This window comes from Gymnoscopelus microlampas, assembly GCF_963454915.1.
Source record: "Gymnoscopelus microlampas genome assembly, chromosome: 7".
Classification (NCBI taxonomy): Eukaryota; Metazoa; Chordata; class Actinopteri; order Myctophiformes; family Myctophidae; genus Gymnoscopelus; species Gymnoscopelus microlampas.
Window position 1 is genome coordinate 15628048 of NC_139944.1, and position 17150 is coordinate 15645197.

A 17150-nucleotide genomic window follows, 5' to 3' on the forward strand; every position below is an offset into this window, starting at 1 on the left:
GTAACAATGATAATGCCTGTGAATTCCCAAGGTAGATGGCCAGCACTTCAGAGACAGTTAGCACAGTACAATGCTCAGAGACGGCTACGGCGTCCTGACACCTTGCCTTGATGATGTATATAGTAACATAGGTCTCTAGCATGTTACATTAATTAAATACATAATTGGAGCTTTAAAATCATTACCGTCCAATCTTGAAATGTATGATTTGTTAAGTAATTTTACCTTCATTTGTTAGTTGTAGAGTGCTGTAAAAGCAGTACAACCCAAGATGATGTTGACGGTAATGTATGGCAGTAAAGGTCTCTGCACACTGAGGCCCATGCCATTTTTTAAAGAAATTGGTCAATCAGTTTATTAAAAAAAAAAATGTTGCAGCCAAACAGAAATCTGGGAGTTGGCGTGCAAGTGATGTGTGTTTATTTTAATTGTCCATCATCCTTTTGTTTTTGTATGAATAAAACATACTGTGTGCAAAGGGCTTATTGCTTCAAGGTACTTATAAATAACAGTAAAACGCTTTCTAGCACAATATTGCTTTTATTTAAACAGTTATCAACACGTGCACTGACTGGAAACGTTGTCAAATATGTACAAGAATATAAAAAAAGGAATACAAAACCAGAAGAAAATAATAACGTCTAGCTCCGTGGTGACGGAGCACGGTGGTGACAGACTGTGATGTCATGATGAGGGTTGTGACATCACAACAGTCAGTAGGGGGGGGGGGGGGTGGATTCAGCAGTTCATGATTCTTTTAGCTGTTGCTGTTGTTTTTTTCCCCCCCAACTCAACAGGTGGCGCTAATGATCAGTCCATCCCTCCAATATCATGCTGTTTGTAGGACTGTGATACCTGGAGTCCTGTTGAATGAACAACACCACAGTTAGAAAAAAAAAAGAAACTTAAAAGTAGGGACAGTACAGGGGTGCAACAGTTCAATCAAACAAATCAATTGAATCCATTACAAAACTATGGATTTTAATAAAAGTATCGTTTTAGATTTTTTTGTTGCAGATCTACAAGCTGACAACGTGGCACTGTGACATGGTGTGAGCTTGCAGACATGCTATTTACAATTAAGTGGTTATTAAGATTTTTGAGATTAGAACTTCTTTCGCCAGCCATTATGATTCAGTTTCTTTTATTCCACTTTCATCATGACATCAATTGCCAGTACATCATCTTTTATTGCCACTGGCTGTACGTATCATCGCTGTCGGCCTGTGTCGGGTGGAAACCTTGTATGTCCAAAACTTTTCAGGAAATAGAAAAAATAACCTGTGTTCCGATTGATCCAACATAGTTATAATTTAGTCACTTGTTAATTTAGTCACTTGTTAATTATTTTAACAAAGCTCTTGTCTCAGACTTAATCACTTTAAAGAAATACAAAATGATCAACAATAGCAGATCTACAAGCTAGAGCGCTTGTAGATCTGCTATTTATGCTACTCACTGTGAGACAGTGTAGTATGATGAAGTAAAAAAAGACAAACACAAAAAGTTGAAATACAAGGTTTCTGCCCGACAGCAATGATCTACAGTATCAGTATACAATGTAGAGCACTGTTTCCCAAACGCTGGGTCAGGACCCAACGTTTCTACATTTACTATTATTTCAAAAGATTTTCAGAAATGTCCCCCCAAATTCTAATTTTTTCTTCAATTAAAGACACATTCAAACATAATATCAAAGGAATTTCATAAACAAAATAAAAACATTCCATTAATTAGAAGAAAAAAACTTTGAAAATAGCCGATCTACAAGCTCAGAACGAGTCACATCGAGCTTGTAGATTGGCTAATTTCACTAGTTTGGATCCCGGGGAGACGTCATCAAATTTCTCTTTTGGGTCTCGAGCTAAAAAGTTTGGGAACAACTGGTGTAGAGTATACAAAAGTACACAAGAGAGCTTTAATGTTTGGAAAACAATACTCTCAAGAATGGCTTTAGTTCTGTTTGTTTTGACTACGTTCTTTTTCTTAATACAAAAACAAGGGGTTTGACACAAATCATACACAGATCAAAATCTTCAGAAAATCAATAAAGAAATGCCATTTCAAAGCAAACTGTGCATTGCATTGTTTCCAGACACTGTTATCATCAGAGGCAGTGTATAGCAGACAGGACTCACTACAAACCAGGTGTTTCACCCGGATGGGTGTGGTTTAACAGGATGTAGTGGTACACACTTCTGAATAAGGCAGGCTGGGCAGACAAACCGTTTACATTATGTAGCCGGCTAGCATGCTAACGTCAGCAAGCAATGTATTTGTTTTGGTGCAGACGGCTCATTGGCATTCAACATAGGACATAAGGGGCGGTCCCCGGACGAAACACCTGTTTTTTAGGGAGTCCCATAAGCCAACACAACTGAAGCACACAGGACACAGACACACACGACGTGGAGAAGCATACCTGCAACGTGCCAAACACACCAAGGTAAAAACCCCCACACAAGCCCAGGGAGGAGCGAGGCAGGAGCAGGAGGAGTAGGAGGGGGTCAGAGGAGGCCAAGCGGGAGGTAGATGAAACTAGCCACAGCAGGAGAGTCAGCTAGCACCCAAGGGAGAGAAGCTGCACCCACCATGCAGCCCTGATGGGATTCAACATTGGGCCTGTTCTGTCGCTATACTAGTGGGCATGGATCCATGGACAGATAAGTCACTATGTTCTGTGTGTGTGTGTCCACTACCATATCTGAGGATGTTTTTGATCGAATACCTCGATAGCGATATTGTGATATTTACTGTTTTGTGACAATAACGTACATTTTCTTTTTAAATTTGCGATGCGTTTGCTTTTTATCTTGATTTTGTGCTAAATTTATGAATCCAGATCGATGTTGTAACATTATTGCTCTTGTCGTATGAAAGATGTACTTTACATGGTCGGCGATTAGCTAATTGGATTTAACAACAGTGGTGACTATTTCCTCTGACATTATTTTAACATTTACATGACAATTTTGTTTGTTTAGATTTTTAGGTGAGTGGGGATTCAGGTTAGACACAGCCCTTCAACCCCATGGTGCCTGAACTCCAGAAATGGGAAAAATGTTGGCAGGGATCATTTGTGTCGTCTACCGCCTCCACTAGCCTGCCAGAAATCTAGACACACCAAGTCCACTGCAGATGAACAAGCTGCTACACTTTACCAAGAGCATGCAGATACACATAAATAGAACACACACACACACACACACACACACACACACACACACACACACACACACACACACACAGGGGGAACAGAATAGCACACTGCATGTTGAGCTGGGGGAGAGGGTAGTAGATTTTGAGGAGTTAAATTCGATCAAATCCAATTAACCCAATAAAGACCGAGAAAGCATCTGTCATTTTAGATTTCTTTGGCTATTAAAAAAATAGCAGATATACAAGCTCATAGCGAGGCACCGAGTTCTGCGCTACGAGCTTGTAGATCTGCTATTCTTTTGAAAAATCGTGAACATTTGTGCAAATCTTTGAATATATATGTATATGTTTTTTAAAGAGACATTTTTTAACTCAAATCTTTGCTTCTGGGGATTCTACAAATGTCTTCTAAATCCTAACAGTTTTTTTTGTTTTATATTTATACTTATGTTGCTATATATCAGTGGTTTTCAAACATTTTTCATGTCAAGGACCCCAAAATTATATGTATTTGTCTGCATACCCCCCCCCCCCCCCCCCTCAAAATGTTTGTCCCAGGGACCCCCAGAACCAAAGATCTGAGTTAAAAATGTATATATATATATATATTCAAAGATTTCCAAGATTTTTTTTCTCAAGAATAGCAGATCTACAAGCTCGAGTGCAACGCTATGAGCTTGCATGTCTACTACTTTTGAAGAGCCAAAGACATTAGAAAGTAACACAGATGCGTTCCTGGATTTAATGAGTTAAAACAAATGGGACACCAATATATGATTTGATGGTAACTTATAAAGTAGACCTATGTGCACCTTTTTAATTGAATCCAGGGGGGGTGGGGAGCTAATAGTCCTCTATTCTGGCCCACAATACAGACTGATCCGGAACACATCAATCACATATATTCTCAATCACAATGGTCCACACCTGGTGTCCTATATCTTTCTTGCAACAAGGACCACTTTCATATAGTCAATATTTGTGTGGACCGCCAGGGATGAAATCTACCTTTTATAAGAATAGTCATTTCTAACCTTTACCTCTATGCCTTTGAGCTAGGTTGTGTATTTTTATTTTAGACATGGACATCAGGGATATTATGTCACATCTATGACACTTGTTCCTGTACGGGCAAATATTCTCCTTATTACTGATATCTCATCACAAATCTGGACATTTTCCGATGCCAATATATCAGCCGTTATTTGACTTTTATGACGACATCGGTATTGGCAATGATGCAGCTGATGCAGTGTCCTGATTTTTTATCTTTTACAGAATTTGAATAGGGTTGAACAAACTAAAGTTCAAGTGCTTTTTATAATTTCTTGTTTTCTTGTCAATTGTACAATTTAAGGTAAATAGTTGAAGTTGTTAAGCAACAATGTGTGGGCCTGCATTTGTTGGTCCAGGGGGCATGTTGGTGCAGACTGAAGGCTGGGCTCAGCGCCAGCAGGAGTCAGGACTAGCAGGCTAGCAGAAGATTAGTGCAGCTCTACATTTCTTCTGGCGTAGCTTGTGGCATCCTTACCTGCCCCAAGACCCACCTCTGCTCGGCCCTTCATCCCTACTGCTCCTGTCCCGGCGCTGCCCAGGGCCTCTGGTGGATAGGAGGGCCTCTCCCCCCGGTAGGGTTTGGGCCTGAACGGGTAGTCTTTGTCTTTACCTTTGGAGCCTTTCGGCCGGCCCGCCGCCTTCTTCTTTGACTTGCTGTCGCCCTTTACTCCCAGCAATGGATGAACCTCTGTACAGAAAATCACACAGAATCCAAACGTCAACCTTTGGTCTTTTGCTTCAATAGTGGTACATTTATACATAGGACTACCACAATAATAAAAAATAATAACAGAGATTAGGGATTATGGATTCAAAGTAAAGTGCAAAAAGTAAACTAAAAAGTACAGGTGTACTTTTTATTGTCCCCTTGGGGAAATGCGTCCTCTGCATTTGACCCATCCAATCCTAATATAACTACTTTTGCAACAGTGACGACTGAGCAGCCACGGTGCAGCGCCCGGGGACCAACTCGTTCTGATGCCAGTACCTTGGTCAAGGGCACTGGGCACTGGCAGGAGTGTGTACCCAATATGCATGTCTTTTGGTGTGGCAGGAAACCGGAGTACCCGGAGGAAACCCAACGGGAAGACGGGGAGAACATGCAAACTCCACACACTCAGACCTCCGCTGGGGATCGGGCCTTCTTGCTATGAGGCAACAGTGCTAACCACTTGCGTCCACAGTGAGTATACATACCAAGCATGTATACTCAACTCTATTGGAGAACTGCCAAAAAGTGCAATCCTTAAGTGAGCAGCCATGATCGAACCGTTGCACCTTCGTGACGTCGAGATGCACGGCATTAAGGTGGTGAAAATATTGGACTAAAAACTATCCTTCTGAGTTTGTTAAAGTATCCTGTATCCTAAAGTAAGTCCTGTTGGCTTTATGCCATGGCAACAAGAGGCTTTTTTTGTACGTTTGGATACATGATATGGTGCCTAACACATTTGGCAGATGTAGTTAAAACCATAATGGGACTTCAAGTTAGACATTTTGTACAGGGTGCTATTGAGCCATTTTACCCGCCAAATGTCCAACACGACATAATGTGTGATTTTTCACCAGATGCATGTGCAAAGTTTGCAACTTTTCAATCATCTTTAGGCCCTCAAAAATGCACTGGAATGTGTTTGCACTGGTTAGTGCTCTGGTCCTAATAATAGCATATTGTTCTCGCTCCCTTACCGTCACTGGGAACACCCGCTAGTTCAATGGTGGTGGTCCGGGCCTTCTTCTTCGTGGGGCCTCCTTCAGAGGAAGGCTGTCGCTTCTTGTCTCCGCCCCCTGAGCCGTCCTCCACGGTGCCTGCCTGGGCGGAGGCTTCGGGCGGGGGGCCAAAGGGGTTCTCCTCAGGGTCTTCCACCTCTGGAGCGATGGGGAGGTACAGCAGCGCTTTGTAGTCCTCAAGCTCCTCGTCACTACATGGAAGAACACACACACACACACACAATGCACTGCTTTAGACTTCAAATCTGTATCACAGTGGTTCTTAACCCATTAAGACCTGAAGCCGATTCTACATGTCTCCTAAATCCCAACAATATTCTGAAAAACGTATGTTTCTATATCAGTGGTGCTCAAACCTTTTTCATGTCAAGGACCCCCAAAATGATATTTATTAGACCGCGGACCCCCATCTCAAAATATTGGGTCCCAGAAGCAAAGATTTGAGTAAAAATGTTTCGCTTTAAAAATATATACATTCAAAGATTTGCACACATTTTCACGATTTTTCAAAAAAGTGTAAAATAATGCTTTTTAGCTTAAATCTAAAAATGACACAGATGCGTTCCAGGTCTTAATGGATTAACTCTTTGACTGACTCACGTGATCACAACAAAATGCAGCTGGTTTCGTTCAGTGTTATAGGATTTATAAAAATCCATTATTCTCTGCTTTCTGTTGTTTTTGGCGAAAACAAGCCACATTCAACTGCCCATAACTATGGAATGGATTATCCTGACAGCACAACCCCCTCCCCCCCCCCATTCTCCGAGACCCCCGTACGTGTAATGAGGCAATCACCGGGTGGATCGCTGTGAAAAATAATATTCTATGATTTTTCAAAGGTTAGTAAAAACGCTCGGAATTGCTGGCAGTGGCTTAGTTAGAGATAATGTGGCAGTTAAAGAGTTAATGTGGGGTCCGGGGTCCCCCAGGGGTCCTTGAAGGGGTTCCATGGGATCCCCAACAAAAGTTGTTAATATGGCATCAAATAATTCTAACTACTTTAATATACATCGGCTGTTTGAAGATGAGCCGATCTACAAGCTCACAATGTGCCGCAATGTGACGTGTTGTGAGCTTTCTGGTGGGAGTTAGGGTTAGGGAGAAGATGGGACACAGTGGGAAAAAGTATGAAATTTGATTGTGATATGATATTTAGTGACTACGGTAAATCTACCATGTTCCATAATTCTTGAATCTCTGAGAATGTAATAATAAGTTACCTGCTGCAGAAAGCCACTATGGGGTCAACAGTGGTTACATCAACCACCTCATCCTCCTCAGCATCTGCACCTGAAGGACACAATGAAAATCTGATTTGACAGCTAAAATCAGTGATTCTCAACCGAGCCGTGAGGATATTGCAAGTGGGCCCCCAAATAATTGGCAAAACACTAACATTTTAATGATAATATAACATTAATATAAAAAATATATGTAAAAACCTTGAAAGTTTTTCATTGTGATGCGGATAAATATGAATAAAGTATTCTAAATCAGTCACATTGATCCAAGCCGCAACACCATAGATTGACATAAAAATAAATAAACAAGCTCTAAAAATGCATGGCTGCCGTGTTAAGTTGTCAGATGGGTGGCCCCAAGATGCTTGTATGTATAATGTACTGTATATCAGTTGTTCTCAAACATTTTCTTATCAAGGACCCCCAAATATATTTTGTATTTTGTGTGGAATCCCATCTCAAAGTATTTTGACCACGGCCCCCATACAAGATTTGGGTTGTCGCAGATCTACAAGCTCTCAACGTGTCAAGTTGCAACGCGTTGTAAGCTTGTAGATCGGACAATTTCAATTTGCCTAATGTATGCATACAGCGCAAAAAAGTGGTTAAACAGATTTTTTATACTATATTACGGTAACTAAAAAAATATGTTCATACTGTGCCAGCAATCTTTCTTTTTTTTTCAAAGTAAAAAAAAAAGTGCTTAGGATGAGATAGCGAGATACAGCCTTTTTCAGTTATAAGTTAAACAAGGAGTGGATGGAGCTGCAAATCTTCAGATAATGATATCTTGGGTTCTGAACATTTTTTTCCAAAAAAATAAAAATAATATATATATATATATATATATATATTTTTTTTTAATTCTTTTTTAACTCGGGTTTTTTTTGTTCTTGGCACTGAGGGCATTCAGAAAAAACTCGGGATATCTCGTGTGGCACTGAGAGAGTTAACAAATTGCGTTCCCGCACCCCACTTTGAGAACCACTAATATACATAATGTACAACGCATGTGTGGCTTACCTGTCTGCTCTGGTTCGCTCTTATCCTCATCCTCTATATCGAACTCGGACTCACGCTCCTCATACTCCACGTTTTCATCAAGCTCTTTGAAGTCTGGGGCAAAAGCGCTCCAGTTTTCCTACAAACACAAGACCGCGTGTTCCACACCATGTTAACATGTCTAGTGGGCAATTTACATGTTTCAACCCTCCACCTAAATCAAATGTTGTTGCAGCTCGTTTGAAGGACATTGACATTCATCAAACCAAAAATTGTTACTTTTCAGGAATCAAATTCTAAAGTAGCAAAAATAGCAGATCTACCAGCTCAAAACGCATTGCAATGAAACACATTTTGAGCTTGTAGATCTGCTTTTGGGTGACACTGTAGTGTGAACAAGTAGAGCATTATTTACCAGAAAGGAAAACTATTAACTAAAAATAAACTGTAAAATATGGAGATAAGAGGTTTCTGCCCAACAGGCAGCAACGATATATTGTCACTACAGACGATAAATGTTATAGATTTGTTTATAAATGTTGAGTGACATGTTTGTGGAGAACGGTGTTAAAATTAACAAGCCGACAGATTAAGCCTAGCTCACACTACAGGAGACACAAAAACTAAAAGTCTAATTGAAAGATAGAGGACTGAGGCCCCATCAGAGCTGAAGTTGATCAGAAAGAGAACAGAGTCCTCTTTCCTCTTGAAGAGGACAAGACAATCGATTAGTTTGACAAACACACAAACAGTAGCTGAAAGTGGTTAAGTAGAATATTAGTCCAAACTCAACCCAAAAAAACAGAATAATCTGAGAAAGGTTGCACAGCGAGGATTCTTATGTGAACCCCGTCTCACAGTCCACTTACCACTTGGTTCTGAGCCCAGATGGACACTACCCCACTAGAGATAGACGCTATGATGGGGCGCACAGGATGCCACTGTGGAAAGAGGAAAGGTTACATAGAACTGTATGTATACCATGGCTGAGGAACATTTCAAGCTACTGTACATACGGTAGTTAGGAGTTAACACAAGATGATCTAACTGCTAGCCTGCTGGGGGACTGCATTTGATTCATCCTGTGCTAGTGGTGGTACAGTCTTTTTGACATCATATATCAGATGTTTAATAATATTAAGCCTGGTTTGTACATCGTCGTCACTCATCTCAAATAGCCAATCTAAAAGTCCACAAAGCATCGGGTGCTGTGTGCATTATCATCGTGTTGCATTTCATGCACTTGTCTTCACCCTGCTTATGAAGTGCAAGAACATATTTGATTTAGTTTCTGTGTTCAACACTTGCTCTGATCCGTAAGGTCCATTTGCTTCCATTTGTAAACTCTCTGGAATACAAATAGGCATTTCATTCCTTTGCACCATCATAGCTCCGGATGGACACAAATTATGGTGCATGACTATATGCCTTTTTTCATCACATTGCTAATTGCACAGAACAGCAGCCAGATTTTGGTTGGTTATCAGACTATTGAGAAGCCTTTGTTATAAGTCAGTATTATTTAACAAAAAAGGACTTCTTGTTGGTTTTCTGAAATTGTTGATGTTGGCAAATATAACCTTCCCGTTGACAGTGACACATCTCTTCCATTTGTTTTTATTATCAATAAATGATAATGGAAGTAAATGAATGGCAATGCATCGCGAATCGCAATAATAGGAATATAACCGAATCGTCAGGTACCTAGCGATGTACGCCCCTAGTTTTAGATACACGCCATGTGCAACTACCTAGTACGCATGATGGCAGTGCATTTTCGTCCATGCACAAGTGCAACCATACTTTCGACTTTCTTTGTCTACTAAAAATGGCCACCCAGAAGTGTTGACTGCCTCGTTCGACAGACACTTGCTCCCTGATCCGAGATCGGTGGGCGTTCACTCACTCACAGTCACTTGCAATGCAGAGCCAACCGGTGCAATTGAACAGAGCAGTGAAAAATCTGGGATCCGTTAGTGGGAACCGTTAATGCAAAAGTGATGGAACCAGTTTCTGGTTCCGCAATGTTAGATCCGGTTCGGAAAAAGAACCGGTTCCGCGTCCCAAACCTAGCAGCATGTACGGTATACTTACAGCAACGTCGAGAAGCAGCTCTCCCCTGGTTCCGTGGAGGATTTTCACCAGGTTGCCGATGCTCTTCTCCCAGATGTAGAGGGCGTGCTGCCTGGCTGAGCCCGCCACGATGTACTCCCCATCTCCTGAAAAACAGCACCGCTTCCACGGTGTCCTGCAGGACAAGGGAAGGGCAGCGGACCAGTGCAGGACACGGAGAGAGGGGAGCAAAAGAAAGACATGAGAGGGTGAGGAGAATCCAAGAGGTCATAATAATAATAATAATAATAATGTGACTTAAGGCCCCTACATACTATACTGACTTTGGAGATCAGTCGGTATAGCTGCCTGAATACAGTGCACATGGTTGCAGTGTTAAATCAGTTGCAAAGGTGAAGTACTCCTTCTTACGGTATAAACGTTAAAGGTGTCATGATTATTCTTTTCTTAATAAGTGTTAGATAGCTCTAAGTTGTGATAGTAATAATTGCTATAGAGTGTTCATTCAGTAACAGGGGTCCCCCGGTCTCTCCAGATGTGGTTAATCTAAGGCAGAGAGGTAAAAATGGAGGCGTCAGGGTGCTGCAGCTACAGTACCTGTTGACCAGGTCTTGGAGTTTTTGCATGGGTTCAGGTTCTCCGTCTCTGCCGCAGGTCAGGATCTCCCTGCCGTCATACACCCTGATGATTCTGTCTGCTGTGTTGATGAGGAAACAGCTGACAGACAGACAGAGAGAACAGAGGGAGGGAGGAAGGCACGCTTAATCACTAAAACCATATTATACTTTTGTGCACTAGTATAATTAGTATATACAATATAGCACACATTTATAGCACAAAAATATGTTTCTATCTAGTTGTATCCCTGTACGGTTGTATTGCCTTCTCCTGTGACTGTAAGATGATGAATGAATCTAGGCTTGGGTTGTCGAAGGAGGTTACATGGACATTCGTGACATATCGTATATTGTGACTCCAGAGGTTGCTTATTTTTGTATAACCCCACACTGGTATTGGGAGTTGTTTTTGAACATCATGTGTACACTACGGCAGATATTTCAGCATTGTGGGATCACTGCAGTTTGTTAAAATGACATACCTTTCATTGTTGGTGCGTTTTTAGGTACCATGCCAGCTCAGATTAAAAGCCTCGACTCGCATTGTAACTCAACTGCGCCACTCAGTGGCTGTAGCTGGTCACTTTTGGAAAATATGCTTCAAAGTAGGTTGTCTTTGAAATTGTTCATTTTAAAATTACATTTTGGACGATTACAATTGGCAACATTGCATAGAGCATGGAAACCTACATATGGACAAGCCTACTCAGGACTTTACTGTGTGTAGCACACATTCAAAATCTCACATCATTTTCAGGAAGTCCACTTAAAGATGTTGTTTGGTTGATACAAAAACTGTTTTGTTAAAAAGTAAAAGCTCTAGATTCTGACAATAATCACTGCTATGGAGTGCTTGGTCTCCCCATCTCTCCAGCTCTTTAGTAAACAGAAAATATATTTTCAGTTATCACCTTCAATTTTATAGTATTCCAATACCGATTTTGTCTGCTCATTTATTTAATTTAATACAGGTGTGCCTTGAGATTTTGATCTGCCCATTGGTGTGCCTTGGGCACCAAAACATTTAACTGGTCAAATAAAGACTAAATTAAAAGATCAACTTTGTCAGCACGGGACACCTACAATCTTTCTGTGGAGATTCAGTGCCACAGGCAGAGTGGATTTTGTCCCCATTCCTTCACATTTCACTCACCTGCCCTTGCGTGCAAACTCGATGGACTTGATAGCTGTGGTGTTACTGGTCCCTGTGGTCACTCTGAAGGACGCCACCAGCTCCTGACTGTGTGTGTTTAACACCAGGATCTACACACAACAAAACAACACAACAACACTATGAGATGAGACAAGTCAAGGTGTCTCACATATTGCAAAATACACTCACCGGCCACGTTATACGGTACACTTATCAAACTGCTCCTTAAGGCAAATTTCTAATCAGCCAATAACGAGGCAGTTATTAACAGGCTGGTCTGAGTATTTCAGAAACTGCCGATCTACGGGGATTTTTAAACACAAAACCATCTCTAGGGTTTACAGAGAATGGTCAGAAAAAGAGAAAATATTCATTGAGCAACAGTTCTGTGGGCGAAGATGCTTTGTTGATGCCAGAGGTGAGAGGAGAATGGCCAGACTAGTTCGAGCTGACAACGGTCACTCAAATAAGGGTAAGTGTATACGACCGTACAAACAATTTAAGATTTTTTTTCTTTTTATGCAGAAGCAAATTTTATAATAATAATGAATAAAAAAAGAGAATACAAGGTAAAAAACAGCCCTCACCTTTCCCTTGGCGTTGCCAGTGTAGATGTACTCGCCGCGCCTGTCGAAGGCCGCTACTACGTTGAGGTCAGAGTCGTCGTCCACAGGAAGCACCACGTGTTTGGAGTCCGATAACGTCAACAGAACCGGAGCAGACTTCATGGGACACACCAGAACCTTGTCTCTAAAACACACAGGAACAATTCTACGTTAGTATTCAAATTTGTCAATCCACCCTTCACCTTTAAGCACTTTCAACCTGGCACCCCTATGTGGCTAAAATAGCCGATCTACACATTCAGAATGTGTTGTGACGCATTGTGAGCCTGTAGGCTATTTTTGTACGGCACCATTGTACTAAGAAGTACAATACAGGGTTAAGTGGTGGTGGTACTGCAAGTTGAGTTTCATAACAGTGGTTCTCAAACATTTTTATGTCAAGTTTAGAATGCATTAGGCCACAGACCCCCATAACTCCCCCCATAAGGATCCATTTGGTTCCATTTGTACTCTCTCAGAGTTACAGACCGGTAAGGGCCTATTTGTTTGGCCTGGAACTCCCCCAAGGACCCTTTGGGGTCCCCGGACCGCACTTGGAGAACTAATAGATTTATTTCAAAACACTCACAGGTCTCTGGGATGGTACTGGAGTTTGAGGATGGGCGAGGGGAAGCGGAACCTCTGGTCACAGTCCCCTGTCAGGACGTCCCACTGTGACACAATGTTGTCTGTTGACGCACTCACCAGCTTGTGACCGTCTCGACTCCAACTGCAAACAGACACACAGATTGAGACAAAACCCTTTAAGGTAAAAGACTGTGGTTCTCAAATGGCTTCAGAGACCTGAATTTATAATCACACCAAGAAAACCAGTGGGTGAAATGGAAATGGAGTGTGTGTGTGTGTGTGTGTGTGTGGTCACGGTCCCACCAGACTTTGTGCAGGCGTCTTTTTGCCTGCACAACACAGCGTTTTATACTTTATTAACAGTTTTGATGGCATTGCATGGTTTCACGCCCGTTGCCAACACCTTGCGTTCATGCCCTCTTGAAGCCAGGCCCAGGGTGCCCCTGGTACACAGGCAAAGATAATAAGATATTGCTTTAAAAACAAATTTTGTGTGATCGGGGCGGGGACCTGAAAGTGTGTGACAGTTGCGTATCTGGTTGCCTGGCAACATGAAGACAAAATGCGCCGTAAGCTGCATTGCAGACTGCACAAAGAAGGCGTTGTGCACAAGCTGCGTTTTTCAGCCTTCAACCAAAGTCCGGTGTGCTGCCCATGCCCATGGTCCAATGTATTACCATAAAGAGCAGACAGGATGGATATGTGCACTGATGATTTTAGCGATGCCTCGTGTGAGAAAGTCCCAGATGACGATGCGGCCATCATTGCATCCCACTGCCAGCAGGGTGCCCCAGCGGTTGAAGGTACACGTGAGCGCCATGCTAATACAGTCCAGAGTGCCATCTGACTCCTGAAAAGACACATAAGAGGACACAACATCTTTACAGCTTTTCACAACAGAAATTCAAACTTAATTCAAGCACTTTCCCATAAGATTTGCTGCATAGATTACATTCTGTAAACAGACCGTCTTTTTTTACATCAGTACGAGCAGTTATACGCTATGTTATCTTGGGTGCGTATTGTGAATCATCTTCACATAAGGAGGTTCTACAGTATGTACACAGTTCACACATTTTATAACAGCTCAGTACGTTGGGCACACGCATCACTGGTGTAAATCTAAAACTAGCTCTCCACCGCACCGACACCGGCGGCAATAAGTGTTGGAAAGCGTCTTTTGCCGAAAATCTGCTGTTGAATGGGCGGTGGGTACACTGTCGCGTCGGAAGTTGTAGGGAGGCTTTCGACCGTCAGATATAGAGCTCTCTGGTTGGCTGGGGGCTAGGGACCCTTTCTAAAATGCGGGACATTTATTTTGTCTGACTACAGCTCATATCCATGGTATATACACAATACTACAGCTGCAGGTGTGCTCAAAATGCAGACACAAAGCGTGGGACAGTGCACGCAGGCTTGTCTCTTTCAAACACCGAACTGTCAGCTGTCATATTTTCTCTTAAACGAAACTATAGCGTATGCTGTATCTTTAACGTATAATATCATGAGCACCTTTTTCCCCTTTAAGGCAAGAAAGGTCTGTAAAAACACAGAAGCAACCGGTGGTGTTCTATAGGTTTCACTTGAGTTTTATTTTACCATTGCAAACCAGAGTGCTCATTCTCCAACTGTTTCATGGGACAATGAATATACAGGGAGGATACTAGATTGATCATTTTATCAATTGAAAATTATGATGATGAAACGTTGGATTGCTTCGTGGATTCGCAAGGCTCGTGTGCTGAGTAGCCCTACAGTAGGCTACTCGAACAGAAATTACAGGCTTATTTATTATATTGTATCGATCATTTTTAGCTGAATGCACCTGAGAGCCGACTACTATGGTGCTAAACATAGCCTATGGCTTGACGACGTGTTTTTCAACAACAAACCCGCTGCTATCCGACGGTCGAAAGCCGACCGAACTTGCTCGGTTCGGCTTGACGCTTCCCTACAACTTGCAACCCGACGCGACCCACCGCCCATTCAGCAGATTTTTGCCAACAGATGCTTTCCAACACTTAACCGCCACTGACTTCGGTGCGGTGGAGAGCTACCTTAAGGGGTACAGTTCAGTTTTATAACATACAAGATTAGTATGGTTAACTTAAATCACTGCCATCACTGCACCTACCAAGTACAAGTCTATAAGTTCATTAAGAAATAATACCTGTTATTATAACCTGTGCAATGTTATTGCTTTATCTATTTCTGTCTGTGCAATATTACTGTAGAATTATTGCTCAGTGTTCACTTCAAATGTGGTCTGCACCAAGCCAAATTCCTTGTTATGTGAACATACTTGGCCAACATCCAGATTCTGTTTCCAAAACCTACTTTTACTTTATACTTAATCCGTATTTGTGTATTAACTGGTTAATGACATATTTATAATGCGACGCGTTGTGAGCTTGTAGATCTGCTATTGTCAGCAAAATATTTCCCCACAATAACAGAAAACTGAAAAGACACTAGCAAGAGTTAAGTGGTTAAGCCAAAAACAAATATAGCCCAATAAAAAGGTAGATTGGTGCAGACAAGAGAAAAGCAAATGTCCAATGCATAAACATAGCAGAAGCTTGTACAGTGGTTGTACAGTGTTGCTACAGTCTCTGACCTAATTCCTATGAAGAATACACAGGACCCCAATGGAAACAAGCCATACTGCTTTCTTGGGTTTATACTTTTTAGCATCCTTTTGTAAGAAACTGTACCTCTGTGCTTTTTTTGCAAACTGTTAATAATAAAGCATTCAATCAATACTATATCTCACTTGTACTAGTAGAATTAATGAACAGATTTGCATACCTCTGGATAGTTCTGCCCGAATGACTCTGTAAACAAAGCAAAGGAATATAATGAATATTATATATTCAAAATAAAAAATATATAACAAAAAATTATGATCACATAATAAATAAGAAAACGAATCACAGTTTGTTTACAGACAGAGTATATAAACCGACATTTACCATCCGCCGTAGAACAGATCTACAAGTTGAAGAGCTTTTTGTGTAGGCTAGCTTGTAGATCTGTTCTTTGTGACACCGTCATACCACTCAGTATAAAGACAAAGCCATTCATACTAAATGTAACGGAACTTCTAAGGTTACATAATGTTGATAATTCATCCTCTACAGGTTCACAGTACACTAGTTTAGCACAGATAAATACCAGTATAAATACAGTTTATAACAGTGGTGTAAAGTAACTAAGTACATTTACTCAAGTACTGTACCTAAGTAAAATGTTGAGATATTTTTACTTAGTAGAGTATTAACCATTTTCAGTACTTTTACTCCACTACATATCAGAGGCAAATAATAATACTTTTACTCCACTATAATTATTTGAAAACTTAAGTTACTAGTTACTTTGTACAGTTTGTAGATTTAGATTATTAATACAAAACATAAATATTTGTATACATTTGAAAACGTGTGAAACAGGACATTCTGCATAATGACTATTTTCTACTTTTGATACTTTAAGTGCATTTCGATACCAATACGTTTGTACTTTTACTCAAGTAAATAAAATAAAAAAGAAACATCGGACTTGTACTTGTACTTGTATTTCTATACCGTGGTACAGTAATGATACTTCACTGCAGTTTACAGTAATTAAGTAGTTAACATAATGATTGATTTGACTAATCGAACACCACTGCCATGCTAGGCTAACATGCTAACAAGCTGTTCTCGTCGTTGCGACTAAACGGATCTCGTGAACATTTCTAGGCTTAATAAATAACACAAAAAAACTATTAATATTTACCGAGCAATTCTAAGTTCATTGTGAAGAGATTAACTCATCCAAACAGGGTGAATGCAGCGCTGTGTTGTTGTTCTGCACGGCGTCACACAACAGTTAGCCTCAGATTAGCCTCCGATGCTAACATATCAACAGCGCGACTGGCGCC

General features: G+C 41.1%; 1 protein-coding gene across 3 annotated transcripts; it reads right to left on the minus strand.

Moving 5' to 3' along the window:
* Positions 1 to 520: 520 nt before the first annotated feature.
* On the minus strand, positions 521 to 17150 carry rbbp5 (retinoblastoma binding protein 5). Of its 3 annotated transcripts, none has more exons than XM_084061391.1 (14): positions 17006 to 17150; positions 16037 to 16062; positions 13906 to 14078; positions 13230 to 13370; positions 12623 to 12785; positions 12036 to 12145; positions 10863 to 10982; positions 10287 to 10440; positions 9062 to 9133; positions 8214 to 8331; positions 7170 to 7239; positions 5905 to 6137; positions 4826 to 4903; positions 521 to 863 (listed from the first exon to the last, which is right to left on the minus strand). In XM_084061391.1, exons 1-14 carry the CDS (start codon positions 17022 to 17024, stop codon positions 811 to 813), a joined length of 1530 nt encoding a protein of 509 aa, XP_083917517.1. In that variant the 5' UTR covers positions 17025 to 17150; the 3' UTR covers positions 521 to 810. The 3 variants fall into 3 exon arrangements, with proteins under 3 accessions (XP_083917517.1, XP_083917516.1, XP_083917515.1); XM_084061390.1 differs by having other exon boundaries at positions 4707 to 4903; XM_084061389.1 differs by having other exon boundaries at positions 4691 to 4903.

Coding starts and splice junctions, on each gene's coding strand:
- rbbp5 (XM_084061389.1), bottom strand. Junction 6,138..7,169: donor ATAGTGGCTTTCTGCAGCAG/GTAACTTATTAT, acceptor TCTTCCATGTAG/TGACGAGGAGCTTGAGGACT. Junction 864..4,690: donor AGAGGTGGGTCTTGGGGCAG/GTAAGGATGCCA, acceptor TTCATTCAACAG/GACTCCAGGTATCACAGTCC.